At 45.1% G+C, this 21,933-nt stretch overlaps 1 protein-coding gene and 1 long non-coding RNA gene across 2 annotated transcripts in view; one reads left to right on the top strand and one right to left on the bottom strand.

Moving 5' to 3' along the window:
- The first annotated feature begins 6,334 nt into the window (after positions 1-6,334).
- LOC310766605 overlaps positions 6,335-21,933 on the top strand; it is a 157,834-nt gene continuing 142,235 nt past the window's right edge. The window contains exon 1 of the long non-coding RNA XR_014550278.1: positions 6,335-6,761. This is a non-coding gene — a long non-coding RNA (uncharacterized lncRNA). The remainder of the gene's footprint in view (positions 6,762-21,933) is intronic.
- The window catches only part of TRMT61A (tRNA methyltransferase 61A), a 65,294-nt gene continuing 51,870 nt past the window's right edge, over positions 8,510-21,933 (bottom strand). The window contains exon 4 of the mRNA XM_083619442.1: positions 8,510-13,535. Coding sequence (XP_083475568.1) covers positions 13,207-13,535 — 329 coding nt within the window. The 3' untranslated portion in view covers positions 8,510-13,206. The remainder of the gene's footprint in view (positions 13,536-21,933) is intronic.

Below are 21,933 nucleotides of genomic sequence, written 5' to 3'. Positions count from 1 at the left end.
AGAAAGCACTGCAGGCTGATTGCATCAGCTAGCAAACTCAAGCCTGCAGACTTACTATCTCACACAGCATTCTGTGATCCCGACACAGAGCCAGGGGATTGATAGTGAGATGATGAGAAGTGGTCAGAGGGAGAAGACTAGGACAAAAGTGGTGTTGGAAGCTGAAGAGGTAACAGGGTTTAGTGAGCAGGAAGAGGCTGCGGCAGAGAGCAGTCCAGAATCAGAGGCAGAAGCAGAGACTGGGGAGGAGGGAGACCAAAAGACAGAGATGAGACAGGCTGCTGAAGAAGCCAGGGAGTCTCCCCCTCCTGCTGCAACCAGCTTCCCTCTCCCGTGGTCTCAGAACCAGAAGAAGTATGAAGTGGGTGGAGGAAAGACAGTCACAGTGACAAAGTCTCAGATTGTTTGGGAAGGACCCAGGGGAGGAGGAAGCTTAGGGAACTGTGGGAAGGCAGAGACCTTTAGTCCTCTCAACTGCCTCATTGGGCAAGGTCTACCAGGAAGAGTTGCTGTGCTCACTCTAATCAGGAGCAGAGTGATGATTAAGGGTTCTTCCAGATGGGCTTAACTGCAAATGGGTCACTGAGATATTGCAAAGAAAACATTGGCAATATTTCTTTTCTTTACGTATCTGATTTTCTCCAGAAAAGGTAAATCTGTATTCAACGGGGAGGGAGGCATTTTGTTGCCAACAGTGTTGTGTTGACGCTGCAAAAAGCTTGCCTGCATGAGGAGCACCAGTCTCACGATAAGCACACATCTGGGTGTTTCTATTTCCCCTTAATTGCCAAGTTCCTAGGATGAACCTTTGACCCTCTTATGCACAATTTCCTGAGCAAAAGGTCCTTTTGAACTTTTAACGTCCTCGTGCACTTTTGACCCTTCTTTGCAGGAGAGCCAAAAGGCAACCATTTTACAACCCAAGCTGTAAACAAAATGGCTACAAATACCTATTACCTTCACATCATGTTTACTCAGATATATGCACAACAAGGAGGGATTGGTTTCTTATGACATACAATCCAACATTTCTCTTATGAAAACAGGGGTGTTATATATTATTATTATTATTATTATTATTATTATTATTATTATTATTCCCCACCCAGAACAGTGAAATTGATAATGCATTCTGGCAAAAATCTTTGGGAGGGGGAAAACCTTTTAAGTCAGTTTCTGCTAAAATGAGAGAAAATAGTTTTAAAACAATTCATAGGTGAAATGCCAGAGGTTAAGCTCCCATTCAAGTCCTTTGTCAGCAGTTAGGTTCGTATATCTAAATGTGGTGAGAATGCAAACCAGTACCAATTATTTTGGAAATTAGTCTTTGAAGTTCGTTCCATTACACAAACAGGTGACATAACCTGATCTGAAGCTAACTTTATTAAATCTGTGTAGAGATGATCGAAATAATTTATTGCTTAAGGACCCATTAATCCTTTTTAATGTCTGCGGCTAGAAATATAATTGTACAATATTGGAAAACAGCCACATAGAATATGCAGAAACTAATGAAGTAATTTAGGGAGCTCAGGAACATAAAGGCAAAGATGATTTGGAAACTTTATGGTACGTGTCTATTCAGTACAGCACCAGCTACCATGGCTCACTCTGGGACAAGATGGAGAACAGAAGACCTTTAACTCCTATAATCAACTCTAACTAAGGATATATGGGGATTATTTGTTAGATGTGTTTTCTGAAACTGAATTTTTTTTTAAAAAAGAGTAAACCTAGAATCTTTTTAAAAATGAAACTAAATACAGAAGTTTTCTTTTAAAAAAACAAAACCAGAAAACTCCATTCAGAACAAATGTTTTGGACTGCAGGTTCTTTTACTGCACTGTTTCATTTCAGATAATAAAAGATGATGAATTTTAGGTAGAACATTTCAAACATTCGTTTTCTCAGAGGCATTTGACTGCTGAAAAAGGAAAGGTGGAAGGCACAGGCTTTTGAATTGCTGCTTTTACTGACTGTTCCTTCTGTAATTTCACCTTCTTTAAGGCTGTTTCATCATCTCCCCCCCCCCCCCGCCCCAGTGTTTAATTGTTCTTTTTTTGTGTGAGTGGCCCAGAACTGTGGGAGAGACAGTTAAATAAATAAAATGTGCTGATTGTTAATTAATGAGCTACAACTGAAGCACCCCCCAACTCTGATTCTAACCTGCATTAAGCTACCTGAATAATACGTGACAGGAAAAGTGAAGCTGTGAAGTCTAGTCTAGTTTAATGGACCAAAAATGCAAGCATAGAACTTTCTTTATGTATGCTACAACAGCAGCAAGAATACTCATTGCAAAGTATTGGAAGACGCAAGATCTACCCACTCTGGAAGAATGGCAGATGAAGTTGATTGACTGTATGGGACTGGCAGAAATGACTGGCAGAATCCGTGACCAGGGAGAAGAATCGGCAGAAGAAGAATGGAAGAAATTCAAAGACTATTTGCAAAAATACTGTAATATTAAGGAATATTGAGATGATGTTGGATTGAAATTAAGGGGTTATTAGCTGTAATGGTACAAAAGAATATGAAAAAATAGTTCTTTTTCTTTGTATATAAGTAAAAGTATAAGTTACAATAATTTAAGAAGATGGATAGAAAATAAGGTTTTTAGCTGTAATGCTATGAGATAAGGATTTGCTGGATGAACAATTTGAATTGGAATACAAGAAGGGGAGGCATGAGGAGGTCAGGGAAATATGTTATTGAAAAATAAGTTATGAAATTTATGTGTTTTTAATATTTTTTCTTTTTAATTTTCTTTTTCTTTTTTTCTTTGTTTGTATAAAATGGAAAACCCTAATAAATATCTTTTTTAAAAAAAAACAAAAATGCAAGCATCGTTTGGGTAAATTCCTCCTTAAAGGTCACCACTTTCTCTAAAAAATACCTTATATCCCTGCCCAATTACTGAGGACTTGGGAGGGGGGGTCACTGTTAATGGTCCCCTATGGCTTGGATGCACAGCTCGGATACAGCAGGAGTCATGAATTTTACTGGCCCAATTTTGTGCAACTTTATTCCAGTTGAGGTCAGATAAGCCCCATCCCTCCTGAAGTTCTAGCACCTACTGAAGACATCTTTTCAACCCTGCAAGCCCTTTAATTGAAGTCTGGTTTTATTGTCTTAAGGGACGCGGGTGGCGCTGTGCGTTAAACCACAGAGCCTAGGACTTGCCGTTCAGAAGGTCGGCGGTTCGAATCCCCGCAACGGGGTGAGCTCCCATCGCTCTGTCCCTGCTCCTGCCAACCTAGCAGTTCAAAAGCACGTCAAAGTGCAAGTAGATAAATAGGTACCGCTCCGGCGGGAAGGTAAACGGCATTTCCATGCGCCGCTCTGGTTTCGCCAGAAGTGGCTTAGTCATGCTGGCCACATGACCTGGAAAAACTGTCTGCAGACAAACGTCGGCTCCCTCGGCCAGTAAAGCGAGATGTGCGCCGCAACTCCAGAGTCGCTCACGACTGGACTTAACTGTCAGGGGTCCTTTACTTTTATTGTCTTAAGATTTATTTATTTTTTACTTTTCTGTGTTTTGTTTCTTGTACATTGTTTACAGAGGACTGTACTTAAGCGGTGTGTGTGTGATTTCTTAGTTTACAAAAATACATGCATGGTCACTTTTCAAGTTGTGTTTTCTACAGGTCAGTTTCATGTGTTGTGAGACGTTAAGTGTTGAATACAGTGTTAGGTCAAGAAGAAAAGAGGGGGAAAGAAGGGAAGGGGGCATGGTGAGGAGGGTGGGGTTGGGTGGCAATGCTTGTATTCTTCTGCTTAGTGTATGTGTGGGGTTTTCTGCCAGTGTCACTTGTGTGGGTCCCTTCTCTTACTATGTGCTTGTTGTATTTCTCTGGTGGTGAGAGAGTTTGTGGGTGGCCTAGGGTGAGGTTGGTTGTCTTTGATTGGCTGTAGTGAGATTTGTTTTTGTGTGTGAGTGGGGTGTGTGGGTGGGTGTTTGGATCAGGTTAGCCAGATTTGATTCGTATGTTGCTGGAGGATTCTTGCTGTCGCCTTGTTGGGCTGTGTATGTGATAAAGGGGAGCCATACCGGAGTGAAGGTGTCTTCTTCTATTTGTCCCTATGTCAGTTTCAGTTTTTTTGGTTAGTTTTTCTAATAAGGCTGTTTCCCATACCATTTGGTACCATTGGTCCATGCTTACTCCTGACAGGTCTCTCCAGAGTCTGGCTAGGATGCTACTGGCTGCTGAGATAAATTGCTTAAATAAATAAAGGTGCAGAAAGTTCTGCCTCCACTGTTCCACCTACACTGTTGTGTGCCTCTGAGCGACAGTTTCAGGAAACCACAAGTAGATAAGAGTGCTTTTGTGCTCATCGGGTCCTGCTTTTCAGCTTCCCGTTGGAGTATCTGGCTGGTCACAGTGAGAACAAGATGCTGGATTAAGATGGACCATTGGCCTGATCCAGCAAAACTCTTCTTACATTTATTTCATAGAATCACAGCATTGGAAGGGGGACCCTGAGGATCATCTAGTCCAGGCTTTCCCAAACTTGGGTCTCCAGCTGTTTTGGGACTACAATTCCCATCATCCCTGACTGCTGGTCCTGCTAGCTAGGGATGATGGGAGTTGTAGTCCAACAACTGCTAAGAAACCCAAGTTTGGGAAACTCTGATCTAGTTCAACTCCCTGTAATGCAGGAATTTGCAGCTGTCCCTTAGGGGGATCGAACCTGCAGCCTTGGCATTATATTACTGCTTGATTGTAATGAAACTTGTTTTTAGCTTTTAATGATTTTGTTCAGTTTCATGTTTTTTATATTGCTGCAAACTGCTGTGATATGTTTTTAACGATGCAGTGCCATACAAATATTTTTAATAAGTAAATAAATAAATAAAACCTCTAAGCAGTTTACAAGAAATATTAAAATGATTTCATCTTCATCAGCCTCTCTTGATTCAGGTTGCCTGGAGAACTATAGCTGAGTGTCACCAGCATTCCGGTGGCACCTTGCTGCCAAAACTCCTGATGATTGTTCCAGCTGCTTCACACAGCTATTAAATAGCATCAGGAACTGAATAGCACCCTGCAGCACCCCAGGGAGATGACTCTGTAACATCCACAGGCGTGCATGTCTCGTACCTGTGAAGCTCTTTATAATTTGGCAGTGCCAGTCTTCCTCTGCAGCTGGGAGGAATTGCTTGTCTCCTTGTATAAATCATTCACAGCATACAACAAATTGCTTCACATCCAGGTCCTAGAGGTGATTAATCACAGGTTGTCAGCTCTTGCTGTTCATCAGCTTGCAAAATTAAAAGACTACTCTTTTCGTCCTAGGGAGGCCGTGGCAGGCCTGGAAAACAATCAATATATATATATGGAATAAATTTATAAGTGGAAGCACTGCTTTAAAATGAAAACGGGGAGGGAATCGGTGCTTGGAAGGCATGTCTTTCCACTCACCTGCCTCTCCAGTTTGGGCATGTGAAGTCCTGAATTGATCCTGATTCATATGTGTCAGGGGCTCAGGAGCAGGAGCACTGGGGAGAGAGGAAATGGAGAGTGAAGGGGAAGAATCCGAGGGCAGCGTAGGGGAGTATGACAGTGGCCCGAGAGATTCCATGAGCTTCTCCAGCGAATCAGAAGATTCCCAGAAGGGGGCGTCGATGGTCAGGGCAAGGGGGGTCCCAGGGGGGACGCACCAGAAACAAGGAGCCAGAGGGGAACCCCAAAGCAGCAGTGGGGGATCAGGACCAGTTTCCCCACCAGAGCGTAGTGGGGGGGGAAGAGTCACATGTGTCAGGGCCAGCGTCTCCTCCAGCGGGAAGAGGAGGTGAGTCAGGGCTGACCACGCCTCCAACAGAGGGGAGGTCAGTTGCAGCTAGCCCCCCCCAGAGGGGGAAGCAGTGACAGCAGCAGTGAAACGGTCAGGAGGAAAGTTGCTGGCTGGGCGCGCGTGCCAAGTTCAAATGTACAGGCGCGGGGGACAGCAGGAGACCCGGATGGGGAACCAGCTCCTAAAGCCCGCCGGAGGGAGGGGGAAGGCTCAGGGGATTCAGCGTCAGAAGAGTCTAGAAAGGGCGAGACCCCGATGGACAGGCGGAACCAGAGGCGGAAGGAACAGAGGAAGAGGTGGAGCAAGGCTAGAGTCTTAAATTGGTGTCTGGGGGGAGGAGACTCAGACGGAGCATCAGCGGTCTGACAGTTGAGACGTAGAGCTGCGCGCTGTGGCTCTGGAAGTGAAACTGAACTTCAATAAAGACTTTTGTACTTAACAACGAAGCAGCGTTGGTCCTTTGTGAGCTGGGACCTCGGGCGGCTCTGACAATATGCAACAGAGAGGAAGAGCCGAGTGTCACCAGCATAATGTTTTTATTTATTTTTGATGGTACAGATGATATGTTTTGAGAACATAATCGTTGCAACAGTAAACAACAAATACCCTGTCTTAATAAAATTACAGTTTTTTTGTCATGGTACGCAATGCAGGCATGTCCAACAGGTAGATCGTGATCTGGATGTCCGCGGTAGATCACTGGTAGATCATTGGCTCCCACCAAAGAAGCTGAACAACTGTGGCTCCCCTAAAAAAAAAAGCTCAACATTTTACCTCCCCCCTGAAAAAACTCAACAACTTTGACCCAACCCCCCAAAAAAGGGGGTAGATTGCAGTCTCTTGGGAGTTGGCCATCCCTGTAATAAAAGTTTCATTTGATCACTTTAGATCGTGCCACATTTTCCCATGGGTGGGACTCCCACCAGAGTCTGAACAATTTATGTATCAATAAACATTGGTGTCATGTTGATGGCATCCCACCCCCAGATAAGAAGATAAAAAGTACTGGAGATAAAATGGTACCCTATAGTACACCATAGTGTAGACATCAAGGGGCTGATGAACACTCACCCAATGTAGATATGATCAGAATTATCATAGTGTTTCCAATACTCCTATCACAGAATTGCTCCAGATTGCCATGGCCAGTGGTATCGAAAGCTGCAGAAGTGTTGTAGCTCAGTGCGTGCTTTGGATGCATAATGTCTCATGTTCAACCCCCAGCTCCTCCTCCCCTGCCTAAAACTCTGGAGAGCTACTGCCAGTCAGTGTAGACAATATTGTGGATGATGGACCAATGGCTTGATTCAGTATGTTCCCAGCATGTTTGCACTCCTATCTCAGAAACATCTACACTGGCTTGGTTATGTCCACAGAAAGGAAGATGGCAGGCTCCCCGAGGACATGCCCTATGGGGAGCTGGCACCAGGCCCACTGGCAGACCATCTCTGCCCTAGAGATGTCTCCAAATATGACATGAAGTCTGGCAACATCAACCCTGTCATGTGGGAATCCCTTGCAGACAACCCAGTGCCTGGAGACAGTCAGGCCATGTGACCCGAGTGGGAATGACTTCTGGGAGGAGCACAGAGAGAAGAAACGTCCTGTTGCATCTGCAGCAGCTCAACCGGATGCAGTGGTGCAGTGGGAATTTGAGTCGGCACAGCTAGGTATTTCAGAATACATTTTTCTGTGCACCATTGTTGAGATATTTCAGAATATACTGATGTGATAGTCACCGCCTGCAATTGTATATGGGCCACAGTCCATAGACTTACTCTTTGAAAAGTTTTAAAATCATATCTGTGTTCTAGAAATACATGAGGCTTCTGTAGTGCCGTTAAGTGTCCTCTCTCTCCCCCCGTCCCCATTTTAGAAACACAAGTTTCTGGTCCTTAAGACTGTAAAGATAGGCTTGAAAGTATGTAAGTAGCATGTGCTGAAATCTCCGTGTGGCTTTTCCAGCAGTCAAGAGACAGAGCTCTGTGGGCCCTTCCTCAAAAGCAATGCTATGTCAATGTGTGCAGATTCTTACATTATTAACCAGCCTCATTAATAGACCATAGGATAGCTTTTCCTGAACTTTATTTTGCAGTGAAGAGGGCTCTCTATGGAGATAAGGAGCACCAGGCTGGAACCTGGAACTCAAATGTAGAACCTGATGGTCCCTTGGTCAGAGATCCTGCAAGCCAGTTCTTAAAACCACATGTTCTTATGAGGTAAGAAATGTAAGACCTTTGTGCATGCAAAAGAACTACAGAAACGACGAGAGTGAGGTCAGTGCTTCCCACACACTGACATCTTCGAAGCCAGTCTGTTGGAGCAGCTGCAGAGGTGGGTGTGCTGCTCCACGTCCCCAAATCACGTCAAAAGAGCCGGGCATATCTGCCAGCTCTGGAGATCTAAAGGACACTCCAGAATGCCTTGGTGTAGAAAACATGTGCTGGGCTTGAACGGATGAAAAGCATGTATCTTAAGAGCGCAAGAACCTCTGGATCAGGCCAATGGCCCATCTAGTCCAGCCTCCTGTTCTCACAGTGGTCAAAACTGATACCTGGGGGAAACCGGCAAACAGGACTTGAGGGCAAGAGGATGCCCCACTTGTGCGGTTTCCAGCAAGTGGTACCCAGAATCATCGCTGCCTCCAACTGTGGAGGCAGAGCACAGACATCGTGGCTAGTAGCCATCGATAATAAATAATAATAATAATAAATTTTTATTTATTTATACCCCGCCCTTCCCGGTTCAAAAACCGGGCTCAGGGCGGCTAACAACAAATTTAAAACACTTAATTGTAAAAGCAGCATAAAATACAGTATAAAAACATGAATAACAATAAAATTCAAAGTTCAGAAATCAATTTAGGGGAAATCCATCTAATAAGCATTAGATAATCCCTAGGGCTAGCTGGCTGAATTAGTCCTACTTGGGCCAGCAAGGAGGCCAGGGGAGAATTAGCTGTGGAGTCTCAGAGCAGGCAGTCTTCATAAAAAGGGAAGGGGAGGGAAGAGAAGGGAAATAAAAGATTAGGCTGAATTCAAATTGAAGGCCAGGCAGAATAGCTCTGTCTTACAGGCCCGACGGAAGGAGGTTAAATCTTGAAGGGCCCTAGTCTCATGGGACAGAGCATTCCACCAGGTTGGAGCCATCACTGAGAAGGCCCTGGCCCTGGTGGAGGATAGTCTGACTTCCTTAGGTACCTCTAAACTATGGTTATTCATCGATAGCCCTCTCCCCCATGCAGTTGTCCAATCCCCTTTTAAAACCATCCAACTCGGTTCCATTACTGCCACCTATGGGAGCGAGTTTCATATCTTTTAGCTATGCACTGGCTGAAAAAGTAATGATTTTTATTGGTCCTGAATCTCCTAACATGGAGATTCACACACAGAGTGTTGTACTTCAGGCATCTGTGGGAAGAGGGTGCTGGACTAGCGAGGCCTTTGGTCTGATCCACAGGGCGCTTCTTAAAATTTATGCATGCAGCTCTATCTCCCATCTCTCTGTCTGCATGTCTTGCTTGATTCGAGCTGCAGAGATTGTCTTCATCAAGACTGCCAGCGCTGACTTTGGAGCAGCGCTCTCCCTTTCCACCAGGGATGCTGGAGGACACTTTGCAATTCAATCAGGCACGCGGAGACTTGTCTGCAGGGAATGACATCCCTCCCACACCTGCCTAGGTGAGCGAGTCAGGGAAGAAGGCAGCTACCAAAGAGAACAGGCTGCACCCTCCATCGCTCTCCTGTGAAATCCAGGAGTTGGGCACCAGCAATTAATAACAGCAGAGATGTGAATCCTTAGTTTGACTGCAACATTTTAACTGGGAGCAAGGGACAACCTAAGGGCATTGACACTATAAGCCTGTCTTCACCAACCCAGTGCCCACAGATACTTTGGACCACAATTTCCAACAGGGGCAGCTGTAATCCAAAACCTCTGGGGGCACCAGGTTGCCAAAAGCTGCCGCAAGCTATGCCCAGGCAACTTAACCCACCCAGCTGCAAAAAGTGCTGTGCTTTTAGGGTTCCCAACTTTTAGAAACCCATCCCTGCTCTGTCCCTTTATTGCTTCCTCTTCCTTTTTAATAGAAGAAAAGTGCTTGGCATTTTTATAGCATTGTATGTTTGATGTCCTGTCCTGCGGCAAAAGGGGAAGAAAATACAGCCCTCTGTTACAGCACTTTCCAGCTCACTGCAATGCAGTGAATGCTGGAGCAACAGGGGGGAGGCTTCATGAGACTGGCTAAGGCTGAAAAACGCTGTGCACATTTTCTCAGGGCAAGCACCACTGAACACCACTTACTTCTGAATGAACGGGCCAACACCACATGAAATAAGCCAAAATTAAATCACAGCCGCACTGCTGATTGCAACATTTCATTTCAGTTTGCCTGGGAGCCTGCTGCAGTCCTCAGGTCTCTCTGTTCAGCCCTTGAGATTCCCCAATGGCCACATCCCCTCCCCAGCCCTGATCTGCACCTTCCTTTTGAGCGTTTTTGCCAGGACTGGAATGAGTCCTTGTACTCACATAATCCCTCTTGCTTGCCCGGATGGAGGGTTGAGAGCAGGGTTCGACTCCGTGTAGAATTTAGCCTACCCTTGTTGGCTTTGAGTATTGAGAGACAATGGAGTGTTGAGAGACAATGGAGTGTGCCTCTGGGGGTGGAGTCAAACTATTGTGTTAGCAGCACCCAAGGGATTTCCCCAGGGCACAAGCCTGGGCAGTGTGTCTGGAGGTCCTGGGCTGTCCAGATGACGAGACACGCCCCCCCCCTTTCCCCTGGCTGGCTGATGTGGTCCAAAGGAAAGCAGAGCAAGGCGTTTGGCACCAGCTTGGCTGCAGTAGTTGCCAGAAGGAGGCGTTGAAGGCGCCGTACAACCACCTAAGGGACTCCCTTCTGGATCTGTGTAGGGTTTTTACTCCTGAGCCTTTTCTTCTCCTGAAGAGATCCCATAAGGCAGCAGAGGCTTAGAATCCAGAATATGGGGTGTTAGGGGAGGGGTGGTACCTCTGGTGGGGACAAGTTCTGCTCCTTCTGGGGTAGTTCATCCATCTTTGGTCCCCGTTCGCAGCTCTCACCTGTGGCTCCTAGAAGCTGTCAGCATGCAACAGCAGCTACACCCTGGCAAACAGTTTCAACTGGCCGGCTATACCAGGTGAGGGCAGCCAATGGTTCTCAACCCCTTGGTGAGTTAGGGACTTCTCCTGCATGTGAAAACAGGCTCCAGCAGCTTGAGCAGACAAGACCAATAGTGGGTCCAATGGTCAAGGAGGAGTGTGTGCTGTAGAGGGGTAGACGAGGCTCACCTAGGGCTGGGCAATACATCAAAATATCGTCCAAAGCCGGTTTGAAGCCCCTATTGTGTTGTTGGTTTCATAATTTTTGACCTGGCAAAAATATTGCAAATCATGATGCAGGGTGTGGTTGTGCTATGCAAAAATCACAATGCGGGGGAAACCGTGAATCCAGCCAGTGCCCCTATATAGCTCTATCCTTGTATCAGACCTTGTGATAAATCAGTGTATCAGGATGCTTAGCTGGTGATATATTGCGATGTTGAAAACGAGATATCGCCCAGCCCTTGGCTTGTCAACCTCGGAAAACATCCCATCTAGCCTAATGCACAAAGGCAGAATTTACATTCGTTGCTCCGCCCACTTTGCCTCTGGCCACGCCCACCACCTGCATGTTAACCCTATAAGGTTGTTCAAATGGGAGTCTGGAAAAAGTCCCCTCCCCCTTTCCCGGCTTTGCACTAGAAGCATATTGTACCAAGGACATACAGTGTCGATTTGAGTGCAAGCATCTTAAGGACAGAGACATTCACTTGGTTCTGCTTCCTCTCCTTTTGTAGGCTTAAGCAGCTCCCCCTCCTCTTCCCCAGTTGATCTGATGTTTACATATGCCTGCTGTTCTCTCTTTGCTTGCAGGCAGGCGGTTGTAGCTACCCCATTAATGATGCAGCAGCAGTAGAACCTTCTATCCTGCTTTCCCTCAAAAGTACTTTCGAGCACTGCATAACAGAAGACTTTTAACATCCTTCCGAAGAGGAGGAGGAGGAGGAGGAGGAGGCGGAGGCGGAAAGCTGCAGCCCTGGAACACTTACGTAACAGCTTCGAGCTCAAATGATTTGCTTTCCTGGTTTTTAATCTGCTCAGCTGTTCTATCTTTGCTCGCCGCGGTTGGTGCAACTTTTGTTAAACTGCTACAGATTAGCACCGGGGCTGTAACCCATCGAAAGCTCAGCCATGTTTATTTTTGGTCAAGAAAAGGGCAAAACCGGATTCGCACTTTCAGGCGTATCTATTAATCAGCCGGCGCGTGGAATGGATAAAAAGATTTGCCTTGTGGCTCGCATTTCACCCAGGTCCTAGGAAGATAAGATTGTGACGTGCTTATACGCTGGTTAAGAACACCAGGGAAGGGTTCGTTCCGTTTACAGCAATGGACATCTGTAAATACAAGTACCGTCTTACAATACAGGACAGATTGAATAGGGGAGGGTTTTTTTTGCTGCTTGTTGTTTGGCAGGGAGGAAGCAGGATGCAAATCTAGCCATTTATTCAGGGCCAAGTGAATGTGCGATTGTGCTGAGGATTTTGCTCACACAGAAGAGGTAGAAGAGCTGTCCCTGAACAGAATTATTTCAGGATGCAAGCAGGGATGAGACTAAATGATGCTTCCTATAGGAAACCTCCAGCTCCATTCAGCATTAGATGTCAGGGTGAAGACTTGCAGCCTAACTTTCTCCCCTCAAAAGCTAGCCCCGTGCTTTGAATGTTTGTGACAAGGGAGACTCACTCACGTCATGCAACCACAATAAATTGGGTTTGATGCTCTTTCCAGGGTGGTTCACCTATGTATGCATGTATGCGTATATATGAATCCACACATCCGCCTGCATTTTTGGACTCTCTTTGCAGGGACTGCTAGCCAATTCTGGGCCTACGGCAAAACCTTTTTTATTTTATTTTTTAAAAATCCAAATATTAAATAGATTCCCAACGGCAAATACAAAACCGAAAGCAAAAATTCTCCCCATTGCACACCCTCTTAGAGGGAAGAATCAATGCAGGGGTTCCAGAAAGCAAAAGGAAACTTTGTTGACATCCCCCCTCCCTGCCCCAAACAACCCCAGTAAGTGGCTTTTGCTTTGCAAAGTCCATCCCACAGCTATTAGCTGCTAATCCATCTTCCTACCTGACAGGCAGCCAAGCACTGTTCCAGAAGGACAGTGTACTGCAAGGCTGATCTGGTTAGCGCTCCTGCGTGCTATTTAAACAAAAGCATAATCTTACTCAGTCTGACTATATATGGAATTGCCCGACGAGCAAAAAAAGCCTGGGATGCTTGATTGGGAGGGAGGGAAGGAGGGAGGGCAGCAAAGAGGCCGCTAGCTTCGCGAGTAACTAAAATAGGCTTTTGGTAGCGAAGGTCAAATACCCAGTGTGACCCACCATCTCCCTTGGTGGCACACCACTTTTAAACTGTGCGTTTCCCTGCTGGAGACCAGCAGAGGAGGCGCCCTGATCGGATGGGCTGCCTTTGTCAGACTCCGCTCTGGCGTTACCCCCGATTCCTTTTCCAAGGTCAGGGACTGGCAAGCTGATTGTCCGAACGTTGTACACTCTCAGCAGGATCTCCAGAGTGTTACATTCGGCAAAGCCGTGTTCCTCCAGGGCCAGGCAGGTCCTTTGCACTTGTTCGATGCAAGGGGAAAAGGAACAGATGCGTCCACCTACAGAAAAAGAGGGAGGGAGAAAAGAGGATGAATGAATGAATCAATGAATGAGAAGCGGCAGCCTGGCTAATCTCCTCCAAACCCCGTTCCCTAGCAGTGCTACCCGAGCTCAGATTCTGTGAATCACTTATTTCCATAGCAGCTTTGCTGAAGTCGCTGGGGCAGCCCCTCTGATGTAAATTCTATGACAGGCACAGTTTTTCAATTTCCTGGTTTTATACAAAGTGGGGGAAGGCTGCTGACTCCTACACACTGGAGATTTAGAGAGAGGTGGGTGAGTGCAGGGGTGAGGATCTGCCTCCTGCAATTCAGTGCCAGCAAAATCCTGTAAAGGGTTTGGAAAGGGCAGGACTTTCAGCACAGAGAGTATTTCTGCACCTATTCTGTATTTCATCGGCGTGCATGCAGACAGGCAACAGGAACAGTCTGTGCCTTATCCTTGTGCCTGATCCCTGGGTTGTTAGCATGTCACTTCCTAGACCCTTCACACAGATGCTATAGCACCTCAGTAAAGAGATACTGACTTTCGCACAATGCGCTTCGTTAATGTCAGAGTTGTGTAAACAGTGACGGTCTCTCTTTTCCTCCGCTGCTGTACAAGTTGTCTCGGGACGGAGAAAAGATTTTAAGGTTTGTGATCGGGACAGGCAGGCGGCAAAGGCACGCAGCTAATCTCCCCTGGCATCTGCTCAACTCGCACTCCCCCCAAAAGGGTGGCATCCAATTAAACAGTTCCACCGGGACAAGGACTTTCAACTGTGAAATGGAACTTCCCTGTCTTCGTCTCAGTTGTAGGAAGAACATATTTAGGGGTTGCACAGCATGACAAGTCCTTGGAAGGACTAGTGGAACTGTCTAGTTGGACACCGCCCAACATTATAAACAGTAGACATATGCAAACCTAACCGGTAATCCTGTTTTTTTGCCTCCCTTTGCAGGAAGGAAGGCATTGCACAACCTCTTCCAGACTTACACAATGCTGGCTACTTCACTACGCCTTAGGGATATATCTCAGGGATATCTCACGAGTTGCCTTTTCTGCTTGCCAGTACACTGAAGAACACAGCAGACTTTTATACAGAACCCAATCTAGATGCATCTAGCTCAGGTTGTCTCAAACTTGGGTCCCCAGCTGTTTTGGACTACAACTCCCATCATCCCTAGCTAGCAGGACCAGTGGTCAGGGATGATGGGAGTTGTAGTCCAAAACCAGCTGGGGACCCAAGTTTAGCTGAAACCCTGATTTAGTTGAATACGTGCCCACCTTAATGTCTGGCAGCAGCTCTCCAAAATTTGAGGCCTCTCCCAGCCCTACCTGGAGATGTTGGGGACTGAACCCAGGACCTTCTGCAAGCAGAGCACATGTTCTGTTGCTGAGCTACAGCCCCTCCTTGTGTCCCAGATATCCAGCGTTTGAAAACAGAAGTTAATCAGACTCAAACAGCAGCCCACAATCCCAGCAGAAGGAAGCACACTTGCACAGGAAACACACAAATATAATTTCTGGGGCTACAAGGAGCAGACAATCCACATGGTTTAGAGAGATATAATTGCTTCTGTTAACTTTTTTTTTTTTTTTTGCATTCATCTGAATGCCAGCATTAGACCACATAAGGACTGTGGATCCACAGGCCTTACATGGCTAGGCTTAAACTGAACGTCGTATCATTTCTTTTCCTATTATGACTACTTATCTACCTGTTTAAGAAGGAATGGTGCTTTAAGCCCTATGCAAAACATCAATAGGCAATCAGCAGCAAAATTGTAATCTTTAAAGTGCAAGAGTTCTTCGTGATGGGTTCCAAAACCACACCTCTAAAGAAAATCCAGCCAGCTGCCCATATCCATCTATTCCCACTAACAATATAATACTCTTTTTTTTTAAGGATCAGCTAACAAGATATATGGGTTATTCAGCTATGTTTTACTCAGAGTAAACCCACTGGAATTAATGGACCTAACATAGCCATGTCCATTCATTTCAATGGATCTACTTTGAGTAGATTGAGGTATTTGAGTAAAATACCTTAGTTGAATACCTCCTCCCTGTTTACAGAATAAATCCCAGCTTGTTTTTTTAAAAAACAAAACAACCCCCCACCCCCACATTGAGCTTTTACAAAATACCTCCAGTCAGCTGAAATTTAAACTTGGTGTTTAATTAGAAATGCAAACACTCCTGCAAAGAAATGTCACCTTTTAAACTGCTAGGGTGAATCAAGGACAAAGAAAAAACCCTGACTTTCTTTCTTTTTCTTTCTCTCTCTCTGCCTCCCTAGCAGCTAACCTATCACAAACAATAATAAAACTTGAAAGCCTCCTTATCACCTCCTTTACCCCACCATTCTGCCGGATGACATCATTGCTCCTGTTCTAAAAGATGTCCTGCACACCATTACAGGTGATAAAAAGTCTTACACTGTTATTATTTTGATTTCTTACTTGCCCATTTGCCAGAAGGATTCAGGTCAGGTCACTTAAAATTCAGTATTAAAAAAAGAACAATTCTAAACAAACAGCTGTCACTATATATTAGGCTGGGGTGGGGTGAAGGTATTTTAAAAGCCTGGGATTTTACAGTAGGTGGAAAAATAATCCCTGCTTGTGGAATGGCCTCCCTGGTGAGACGTCTCTGCCTCCCTCATTTAAAAGCATTCTTGCTCACCCAGCCGTTTGTTGGCTCAAAGATACTGGCCATGGCAACCACGAACTTCTTAGTGGTGAGAGGAATGTGGTTGCTTTTAGGTGCTTTTAAATGTTTAAAGTAGTTTTTGTTAAATATATATATATATATATTCTTAATTGTGTCATTGCAACTTTTTTGTGTTTGTTGCCCTGAGCTTCTCTGGTGAGAAGGGCAGGATGTAAATTTAATACAGTAGTACCTTGGTACCTAGGGACGCGGGTGGCGCTGTGGGTTAAACCACAGAGCCTAGGGCTTGCTGATCAGAAGGTTGGTGGTTTGAATCCCCACGATGGGGTGAGCTCCCATTGCTCGGTCCCTGCTCCTGCCAACCTAGTAGTTCGAAAGCACATCAAAGTGCAAGTAGATAAATAGGTACCACTTTGGCGGGAAGGTAAACGGCATTTCCTTGCGCTGCTCTGGTTCACCAGAAGCGGCTTAGTCATGCTGGCCACATGACCGGAAGCTGTAAACCGGCTCCCTCGGCCAGTAAAGCGAGATGAGCGCCGCAACCCCAGAGTCAGTCACGACTGGACCTAATGGTCAGGGGTCCCTTTACCTTGGGTTACAGACGCTTCAGGTTACAGACCCCTCTAACCCAGAAATAGTACCTCGGGTTAAGAACTTTGCTTCAGGATGAGAACAGAAATCGCGTGGCAGCGGCATGGCGGCAGCGGGAAGCCCCATTAGCTAAAGTGGTACCTCAGGTTAAGAACAGTTTCAGGTTAAGAACGGACCTCCAGAACGAATTAAGTTCTTAACCCAAGGTACCACACTGTACATAAAATATAATTGTTGAAGAAGTGGCTTTTGAGGAGAGACCGAAGTGGGAGAAGGAAACAAAGGGGTTGTTGGCAGAAGACGATGTGCCTTGTGGAGACAAAAGACCAGTCTTTAGAGGTGCCACAAGACACAATAGATTTATGGTGGCATAACCTTCCGTGGATGAGATCCCACTTCATCCAATGAAGTGGAAATCCATCAGCCTCAACTTCGGTCACTTTGCTGCTGCAAATGCAGCAGTTTGCCTTCATGCCCAGATGTGCGCTCCATTGTCTCTTCCCTGACCCACAAAAGGTTGGCAATCCCTGGTCTACGTACTACTACACAGACCTTCTGTGCATTTGCCGAAGCGAGATGTAAAATTGAAATAAGGACATCTGCACAACTGAGCATGGTTCTAGCTAGATGTCGTCCACTTCCTTCCATGGGTTTTTGCTTAGAGCTGAGTCTTCAACCCGAAGTTCAGTTTTTACTAATCCTCCGAGACTGTGGTACCCACAAGCAGGACTTTTTTTGCAGTTTCTGCCCCATCTTCTTCTAAAAGTCAAATCCTCTAGCAAAGCAGATGCTTGTTTGCCCATCTGTGGTGGGGTGTCTGCGCCACAATCGCTTGAGGGAAGAGGTCAAAAGGTTGACCACAAGAGAGGAACCAGGTCAAATGGGCAGGAGGTGCAAGATGTTTGCTTCTTACTATCTCCAAACTAGAGGGCAAGCAGAGGTCACCAGAAGGCAACCACAGAAAGCCTGCAACACACACACACACAATCTGCATCTGCTGCCCACCACAAATTTCACCGTAACTCCTGAGTGAGAGAAACACCCAAATCTTGGCAGGTTACATTTTTATCTGGGAGCCAATGTTTGAAACTTAGATATACAGTGGAATCTTGGGTTGCGAACGTGATCTGTGCGGGAGGCACGTTTGCAACCCGCAGCGCCGTGTCTGAGCATGCGCAGGTCACGATTCTCCGCATGTACAAAGCGCGATTTAGTGCTTCTGCGCATGTGCAAGCGCCAAAACCCAGAAGTAACCCGTTTCGGTACTTCCGGGTTCGGCGCGGTGCACAACCCGAAATCATGTAACCTGAAGCGTCTGTAACCCAAGATACCACTGTATAAGCTAACTGCCAAATGGCACCTTAAGCCTAGGTTAATAATAATAATAATAATAATAATAATAATAATAATAATTTATTATTTATACCCCGCCCATCTGACTGAGTTTCCCCAACCACTCTGGGCGGCTTCCAATCAAGTGTTAAAAACAATACAGCATTAAATATTAAAAACTTCCCTAAACAGGGCTGCCTTCAGATGTCTTTAAAAAAGAAGATAGCTGCTTATTTCCTTCACATCTGAAGGGAGGGCGTTCCACAGGGCGGGCGCCACTACCGAGAAGGCCCTCTGCCTGGTTCCCTGTAACCTCACTTCTCGCAATGAGGGAACCGCCAGAAGGCCCTCGGTGCTGGATCTCAGTGTCCGGGCTGAACGATGGGGGTGGAGATGCTCCTTCAGATATACAGGTTACAGTTGCTACAACCAAATGTCTAGGTGCCTTTTTTCTCCCCAGTGAAATTTATTATGATTATTATTATTCATTTCCATACCACTTTATATTTTAAAGAAAAAATCTCAAACTGGTTTACAACACATTAAAACATCAAACAAAACAGTCTATAGCCCTGGTACCCAATGTGGGGCACACGTCCCAAAGGGGGGGCAATTTGATTTTTAAGGGGCGCAATTCGAGAATGAGTTATTAACAGTGAATGGCCTTTTAGGCCTCCTCTAGGTGAACAGGAGTTCACATTTTGAATAATAAGAATTATATGTCACGGCAGGGGGCACATTGGGATTTTAGAGATGCTTAGGTGGGGCATGGCCAAAAAAAAAAAAAATGTTGGGAACCACTGGTCTAGAGTAAAAGAAATTCAAGGGTTCAGAATTTCAGATCCTTCTCTAGGGAACATTCTGCTTTCCTCATATTTACTGTCTCTCTCACCCCTTTCCCCACTTCTCTTTCCTCCACAACCCCACACTGATGACCACAAAAATGCCTCAATTTGACTGTAATGACCTGTATGAAAGACTATGATTTGAAAGTAGAGACAATGAATGAACTCTTGTTGCTTATGGAAAATCTTAATAAGAACACAATTTTTAAAATGGTATCACACATCAACTTTACTTAGATTTTATCCTTTTGTGGATTGCACCAAGTTCCTATTCAACTGACCCTTAACAGTGCAACCCTATACACAACTACTCAGAAGTCAGCACTATAGAGTTTGATAGGACTTACTCCCAGGTTAAGTGGGTGCAGGATTGCAGCGTAAGGATATGATAACCATCACCCAGGAATTGCATTTCCCCCTTAAATACCTGCAATGAACTGTTTGGAAAGCCTTAATAAATACACAGTACCCACAATTATGATATTGTTAATTAAGTGTCTATTTCCTAGCATGTGCTCAGTCTTGAAATAATGCAAAAACCCAAAATAAATCCTACAAAGAGTTCTCAAAACAGAGAGATACAACAAGTGCATTTTTCCTGCTTCCTGGAATCAACATGAACGATTACGTAGAGTTATTGCTAAAACCCCCAAATTATTTACACAACGTCCTCTGAACATATAAATTAGTAACACATTTTCACATTAAGATCAGCCAAGGTTAAGAACGCACTGCCAAATTATAATCCTCAAGTAAGAATTGTCGCAAGGACCCTAAATTATTATTTTTTTAAAAAAATCTACAAGTTCACAAAGTAGTTTCCCTCTCACGAAGAACAGAGGTCGACCAAAAAAATGTCAGCACACTTTCCGTATCTTACGACTGAACAATATGCTGTTGTAAGAACCCAAAGCCAATTGCACAACCACCACAGCTTCTAATAAACAAGAGGTTCTAAGCAGCAACATGTTGCATGTGTGTGTGTGTGTGTTGTGGGGGAAACTTTAAGACTCCCCAGGGTGAGTGAACAGTCAGCTGGGCAAGTGAGTTAATAACCAGGTGAGCAAATGACCAGGTGGGTGGAAGCTGGCCAGCTGGTGAACAGGTGCAGCACAGCCAGCATCTAAATGGGCTGGCACACAGATGGCTTTTTCCCTCTGGCAGATGGTCTTGTGGCCAGCTCAGCTCCTCTACAGCTGTGGGAGGAGGGTGGAGGCAGCTCTAATAAATAAATAATAATAATAATAATAACAATAATAACAATAACAATGTTTTTATTTATACCCCACACACCTGGCTGGGTTGCCCCAGCCACTCTGGGCGGCTTCCAACAGATATAGAACTAAGAATAAAACATAAAGCATTAATAGTAACAATCTGATCCACTATAAAAAGTTGCAATAACTTTAGAATAAACAACTTATATCAAATAAAGCAATATTCAATAATCCGTTAGAATCCAATAGTAAGCAACTAATAATTAAACAATAATTTGCACTTATCAGTTACAATAAAGAATTACTGATCTATAAACAATAAAAATAACAGCAAAACACAATACAGTGGTACCTCAGGTTACATACGCTTCAGGTTACATACGCTTCAGGTTACAGACTCTGCTAACCCAGAAATAGTGCTTCAGGTTAAGAACTTTGCTTCAGGATGAGAACAGAAATCGTGCTCCGGTGGCGCAGCGGCGGCAGGAGGCCCCATTAGCTAAAGTGGTGCTTCAGGTTAAGAACAGTTTCAGGCTAAGTACGGACCTCTGGAACGAATTAAGTACTTAACCTGAGGTACCACTGTACATAAAATACCACCAAACATACAAAACCATGTAAAAGGGTCAAATTGAGAAGCAAGGACACACAAGGACTCCTCCTTATGTGTGGGTGTTATTAGTATCCTTGATTCATCAGTTGCCTTCTAAACTAGTCTGAAGGCAACTTAGACATGAAAAACAGTTAAAAACACACACATTTAAAACAAGACTGAAACCCTAACAAATGGGCAGTCATGGTAAAGACCTATTTAAAAGCCTGCAGAAACAAAAATGTCTTCAGCTGTTTCCAGAAAGTGCAGATATTGGGTGCCTGTCGTAACTTGATGGGAATGTTATTCCGCAGGACAGGGGCAGCCACCAAAAAAGCCCTGCTCCGAGGTACTGCTCTGACTTACTATCTGAATAACCCATTCAAAGCGAGGGTTGTCCCTTTGACTATGACAGCAATGGCTTTCCAGAATGGAAATAAAATCTAGGGTGAATTGCACCCTGCCCCTGTCCTCCTCGCACCCCAAACTCGCTAGAATCAGCATAAGTTGAACAGATTACCAATGACCTCAATTTTAATTTTTGGAAGAACCACTTGCCCCCACTAATATAGGCAAAGGTTAACTACAAGGCAATCCCAATCCCACATTTTTCAGCCCTCCATTTACATTCCACTGGGAATTGTTGACGAGAAGCACAATCTTTTCTCAACCAGTTACTCAGGGAAAGACACGCACCGGGCCTTCTTGTTCCATTATAATCCGTTCAAAAGGAACATAACACAGTTCTCTGGGGGGAAAGGGAAAACAAATATGGTTCCACTTCCTTAGCTTCCCATATAAGTCAATGCAATCCTTCTTAGTGCTTGTCCCACTTTGCAAACCACACTTTGGTCCTGCCACAGCATTGCCTTGGCAGGTTATTTAAGCTAGTAAATCTTTCTAGAATCTTCATCCCAGGATCTTCATCCTCCCAGCCTCCAATAGGAGCAAGGAAACTTGCTACATCTTCAAGAGGTAGTAGATGGAGGTTGTTGATGGAGCAACTTGGCTCCCCCATCTCACACTCCTTTTCTCTATGGCTTTTTCCTCTTACCCTTAATTTGCCCTCCACTAAACCCATATCCACACCCCCAGCTATAACAATGGTACCTCTAGTTACAAACTTAATTCGTTCCGGAGGTCCGTTCTTAACCTGAAACCATTC

This window comes from Podarcis filfolensis (genome assembly GCF_964270895.1).
Source record: "Podarcis filfolensis genome assembly, chromosome: 1".
NCBI lineage: Eukaryota > Metazoa > Chordata > Lepidosauria > Squamata > Lacertidae > Podarcis > Podarcis filfolensis.
Note: the sequence above shows the minus strand (reverse complement) of the source record. Positions and strands in the feature narration are given on the sequence as shown.